General features: G+C 55.9%; 2 protein-coding genes across 2 annotated transcripts; one reads left to right on the top strand and one right to left on the bottom strand.

Moving 5' to 3' along the window:
- Window positions 1–239: 239 nt before the first annotated feature.
- On the top strand, window positions 240–1,700 carry VOLCADRAFT_101383 (uncharacterized protein; the record flags this gene model as incomplete). Its single annotated transcript, XM_002959818.1, has 4 exons — window positions 240–345; window positions 853–1,131; window positions 1,205–1,263; window positions 1,449–1,700. 4 exons carry the CDS (start codon window positions 240–242, stop codon window positions 1,698–1,700), a joined length of 696 nt encoding a protein of 231 aa, XP_002959864.1.
- An 889-nt stretch (window positions 1,701–2,589) lies between these two features.
- VOLCADRAFT_108778 (uncharacterized protein) lies at window positions 2,590–5,505 on the bottom strand (the record flags this gene model as incomplete). The annotated part of the gene is made up of 5 exons (XM_002959819.1): window positions 5,389–5,505; window positions 4,936–5,023; window positions 4,370–4,419; window positions 3,608–3,754; window positions 2,590–2,859 (listed from the first exon to the last, which is right to left on the bottom strand). The coding sequence occupies exons 1-5, from the start codon at window positions 5,458–5,460 to the stop codon at window positions 2,590–2,592; spliced, it is 627 nt and encodes a 208-aa protein (XP_002959865.1). The 5' UTR covers window positions 5,461–5,505.
- Between the last annotated feature and the right edge of the window lie 347 nt (window positions 5,506–5,852).

The raw sequence follows: 5,852 nt of genomic DNA on the forward strand, positions 1-5,852 counted from the left end.
AACCTCACGTATCCTTCTTCTCCCCTTTTTACCTCCCCCTCCACCTCCACCTCCGGCCCCTCCACACACACACACACACGTACACACACATACACACACATACACACACATACATAAACACATACATAAACACATACATAAACACATACATAAACACATACACACACGTACACACATACATACACACACATACATGCACACACATACATACACACACATACATACACACATACACACAGATGGACGCTCTCGCCGCCAAGGCCGCGAGGAGGCTGGAGTTGTACCACGGCGACAGACCTGCCGTACAGCGAATGATGTCCCTCATGGCGCCACCAAGTCCCACGGGTCAGTCGGTTGTTGGGTCTGTTAGTTAGTCCCGCGGGCCGTTGCTTGGGCCGTTGTTTGTTTGCAGTATCCCAGGGCTTAGAATGGGTAACCACCACAGGGTGTACGGCAGGATGAGGTCATTGTCGGCTTTGTGTTGTGACGGCTCAATGCTGGAGGCTTGGGCAGTGGAGGGCCCACATTGGGTTCGCTAAGGGTCGGATAGGATGACATACATACATACATACATACATACATACATACATACATACATACATACATACATACATACATACATACATACATACATACATACATACATACATACATACATACATACATACATACATACATACATACGGGCTTATAGCGTGCGTGTATATTGAAGCCGCTGGGAGAGGGGACGGGGAGAGGGGCCAAGTCTCCGAATGGGTTTTTAGGATTGGGGGTTGGGAGAGGAGAGAGGGACCGGAATGGGCTGCTACCGCTACTACACCCACGAATTCCGCTTAACCGCCTAATACACAGCAGGCACGGCCTCAGCGGGCTTGCCCGTCCGAGCCAACAGCAGCAGCCCCGCCATCCGCCAGCCCACCAACGTCGGAGCGGGGAGTACAATCAGCGGCACAGGAGCGGCGGCGGCGGCGGCGGCAGCCGCCGCCGCTGCCGCCGGCGTCGTCATCAGGCCCGTCAGTCCTACCCGGATACCTTCTCGCCTCGGCAGCCAGCGGCCACCAACGCTGGCCGTTGACGGCACCGCCGCCGCCGCCAGCGCGGAGTCCGGGCGAAGTCCGGGTGCCAGCCCGGGTGGGATGGTAACGGTGGCGGCGGCTCCGCCGCCGTCGCCGCTTGCCGGCGCGCTACGTGTACGACCACGCAGCAGTCCGCATACCGGTGGTTCCGGAGCTGGTCCCTCCAGCGTCACCATCAGCATTCCCGGTGAGGCGGGCGCTGGCGGCGGCGGTGGCAGTAGCAGCGGCAGCGGTAGGGGCAGCGGCAGCGGCGCTGCTGGTGGCGGCGGCGACGACGGCGACATGACGCCGCTGCGGCGCAGCGGCGCGCTGACCGCCGCCAGCTATATCTGGCAGCGCATGCGCGACACTGGCGGCCGCGCGCCCCCGCAGATACGGCAGTGTCTGACGTACGACGAGATTGCGCACATCAAGGCGGAGGCCAAACGAGCCCTCATGGGTGGCGGCAGTACGACAATACCCGCTGGCGGCACCGGCACTGGTACGGGCACCGGCACAGGCTGTGGGACGCGGCCTCCGGGCCCCAACCTTCCGGGTCCCCCCGGTGAGGGCGGAGGGGGTAGAGGGCTCATGTCGATGAACTTGGGCTCCAGTAAAGCGATGACGAGTCCCTTGGGGCTGTGAAGTGTGATGTGTGATTATATACATGAAGTGTGATGTGGCACGCAAGGGGCTTTGTGTGTGTGTGTGTGTGTGTGTGTATGTGTGTGTGTGTGTGTGATTATTACAGTGGGCTCCAGGCTCGTAAAGAGTAGATAGATTCAGCGGGCCAGCAGGCCGTTCATTATTACTGCACCTGAGACACTCAGGAGAAAGATCAGGGGCTGGCGTTGGGAATTGGGTAAAAAAATTGGGAGTTAGGCTGGCCGTTGGGTGCGGGGCAGTTGGTCCGTTGGGACGAGAGGGAAATGCGCGCTGATGGGTGCTTGGGAGCCAGCCTGAGCCAGGTGGTCAGGTGGCACAACTGTGAAGTAGCCGTGTTAAGAAGTTTTTTTTACGACTTGTCGACGGGGTGGAGGAGGATTACACGAGCGAGCTTTAAACCAAATTCGCGCGTTTGGTTCATAGATTCGCATGCCCGGACAAGGAGATGGGAGTGATGACCTTATCATTCACCAGGGATTTGCAAATGCGCATATTTTCTAAATGTACTGTTCTTTGGAACCATTTTGCAAATTCATTTTAAGTGTCCGGCATCCGGCAACACTTCACGCAGCTCACCGAATTAAATAATCAAACATATTATTAAGCTTATACATTTGAAGTCACATTGTCGCAATTTAAAATCGTGACGACCCCCCGCTGATTTAACGTTGTCTCCTTCACGCTCCCAAAGCTGTTTCTGGCTTTCGCCTGTGATATATGACTTCCTCGAACTTGTGGCAAGGCGCCCCGAAACATTTACATGCAGTCAGTCACACATGTACAGCAATATCTCTTACATTTGCGACTCCAGTTCATTCAAAATAAACGAGAAGAGCACGCAGGCAAAATTAGATGTCCTGGATGGGTCCTACGGAGAATGAAGTGCCGCTGCTGCTTCTCCTACAGTAGCTGCGGCCGCAGTACTCGTTTCCCTACTCGCAAAATGCTCCTCCAACGCTGTCACGAGGCCGTCAAAGGTGGAGAAGTTCCGGGAAACGGCCCCCACTTGGAGGCCACCAGTCACGGCGCGTACTCCTTCTGCGGTGTACGGCCCATGTGCCGCCAGCAATACCCCGTGCCGTACAACGGCCTCAGCGAAGGCATCGGCGCCGCCCATCAGTTGCAACAAGCCTTGAGCCTACAGACACACATACGCATTACATACAGGCGCACATCCATATATACACGGCACCGCTGGAAAGGCGCGACCATTGCCCCCGGGAGATCCCGGGATCGATACCCGTTAGGGTCAAAAGTCCTTCCGATGGTGGAAGGTGTTGCACCCCTGGTTGATGGACGGTGGTGACCTGGGATAAAGTTAACCTGCGAGCCGACTAGGAACGGAGTTGGACCGCTGTCGACCCGGCAGATTCCGTTGGATGCTGGTGGTGGGTGCGGAACCTGAGCGAGCCACTGCGAAGTTGACTAGGGTGACTAGATGAATGTGCTCCGAAATACCGGGGAAGGCAGGGTTTCGCAGGGTAGCTGCCACGGGCGAAGATACACCCCCCTGTTTCACACATCATATACAGGCCTTTTCAGCGGCCAGCAGAGCAGCTATAAGGGAAAGGAGGGATTCGGCCATAGGATTACTCCATGAAGCCTCGCCCAGCCGCTCTAAGTACTTGATGCAGTGGCCGCAACAGCGGTGTACGGCACTACCTGTTCTCGCGCGTCATCCGCTTTCCCATCAGGATGAAAGTGGTGCTCCGAAACAACATAACCTCGGGGGAAGGTGATATGGGGGGGACTGCCAGCCGGGCAGCGGCCACACACACACACAGACAGACAGACACACGAGTGAGACCGTACTTACTACCCGCTTGCTTCACTGGATAGTACGCATGTAAAAACACACACAGATACATACACACACTGACACACACCGACACACTTGCCTCCGCAGTGGAGCTGAAAGCCACGGCCGCCACCCCGCCCTCCCCGAGCGCCCTACGCTCCAGGGAGACGTCCCCCGGGGAGCAACCCAGGGTGGTCAGGTAGGCGGGAAGCCGTACAGCCGTACAGCCTGCGTCCTAATGAGCGAATTTAAAGGAGGAGAAGAAAGGAAGGAAGGAGGACGACAAACGATGGCGTTGTGAAATTATTGTGTTGTAGGTGCATATATATGTGTGTGTATGTATGTATGCATGTGCGGGAGTGAACGAAGGGAAGTGGAGTAGTTGAGAAGAGAAAGGAGGGGAAGGCTGGAAGTTGGAATGGCGTGAACGTCGCGTCCTTGGTATGCCGTACATGCCGTACAGCAGGTGGCGTTCGTTCGTAACAAGATAGGAACTCCCGTCTGTGTGGACAGACATACAGGCAGACGGACAGACAGACATACTTGTCATAACGCTTCACAGCAGCGGCCCAACCCCACCCCCACCTCCACCTCCACCACATAAACCATAAGGCTCTTAAGGCACAAACGAATGTACGAACATCCTCATATCATTCATTGGCCCTCTCTCTCCTTTTCCCCCAACCTTAACCCCCCTCTCCCTCCAAACCCTAACCCTTCCTTTGCACCGGAGCGCCCTTCCCCCCGTGTGAAATACCTTCCCTCCAGGACCCCCCGTCCCTCCTCTTCCCCCTCCAAGCTCCACACCACACACAGACACATACACACACGCATACATACACACACACACCTCCAGAGCCCTAAGGAATCTAGGCACCACGGGAGGCTCCACCAAGCCACCTGGGGTTGTAAGGGCGGAGTTGGCGGGAGGGGAGTTGGGGGGTTTATGGGGGGGGGAGAATGGGGGGAAAAGCCGTATACACAGAGCCCCTGAGATGCGCATCAAATAATGAAAAGAAGGTTTTATGATGGCTATTAGGAGGGGGGGGAGATGTTGGGTGGGTGGCGGGAAACGTTAGGGGGATGTTTGGAGGGGTCAAATCTTTGACCGAGGGATCAAGAAGATTAGGGGGTCTAGGGGTTACAAACGGAAGGTGGCTGAGGTTCGGGAGGAGAGGGAGAGGGGAGGAGGGGGGAGGGGGGAGGGGGGGGGGCCGAAAGCCTCAAGGGAGGATCCTCAGTCTGTCGTCTGACGAGGACAGTTAAGTGAACCCCCGAACCCGAACCCACAGACCTCCCCCACTTCCCTCACCCCAATCCCCCGACCTCATGAACCCACAGGAGCAGCAGCAGTAGACGCGCCCCCCGGCCACCCCGCTAACCCACTGACCCACCACTGACCCACCACTGACCCACCCGTCACCAGCGGTACGGGACACATTACTCGGGCGCCCTGGGCCTCCCCTCGAGCTACCAGCTCGCGAACTAAGCCCAGTGTTGAAGCCTGGAGGAGAGGGGGGAGGGGACGGGGATAGAAGCGGGTGGTAAAGGGAAAGGTTAATATAATGAATACACGCACACACACACACGTGCACACACACACACACACACGTGCACACACACACACACACACGTACACACACGTACACACACGTGCACACACACACACGTACACACACACGTGCACACGTGCACACGTACACACGTACACACACACGTACACACACGTACACACACGTACACACACGTACACACACACGTACACACACAACACGCACACACACGCACACGTACAAACACACACGTACACACACACACACACACGTACACACATACACACACACAACCCACCGCCTACCTCCCCCTTACCTCGGGCGGCGATACGTGCACCGTCAGCCCCCTCTCCTTCAGCACCTCCCCGTCTGCACCCAGAGCACACATTCGGAGGCCGCTGCTGCGCAGCCACTCGCAGGCGGGGCCCTCACCTGGCAGCTCAGGGATATCACCAACACGAGAAAAAGTATGGAGGAAATGATCATTACAATGATGATGATGATGATGATGATGATGATGATGATGATGATGATGATGATGATGATGATGATGATGATGATGATGATGATGATGATGATGATGATGATGATGATGATGATGATGAGGATGATGAGGATGATGATGATGATGAGGATGATGATGATGAGGATGAGGAGGATGAGGATGATGAGGATGAGGATGATGAGGATGAGGAGGATGAGGATGAGGATGATGAGGATGATGAGGATGATGAGGATGATGAGGATGATGAGGATGAGGATGATGAGGATGATGATGAT

This window comes from Volvox carteri (assembly GCF_000143455.1).
Source record: "Volvox carteri f. nagariensis unplaced genomic scaffold VOLCAscaffold_902, whole genome shotgun sequence".
NCBI lineage: Eukaryota > Viridiplantae > Chlorophyta > Chlorophyceae > Chlamydomonadales > Volvocaceae > Volvox > Volvox carteri.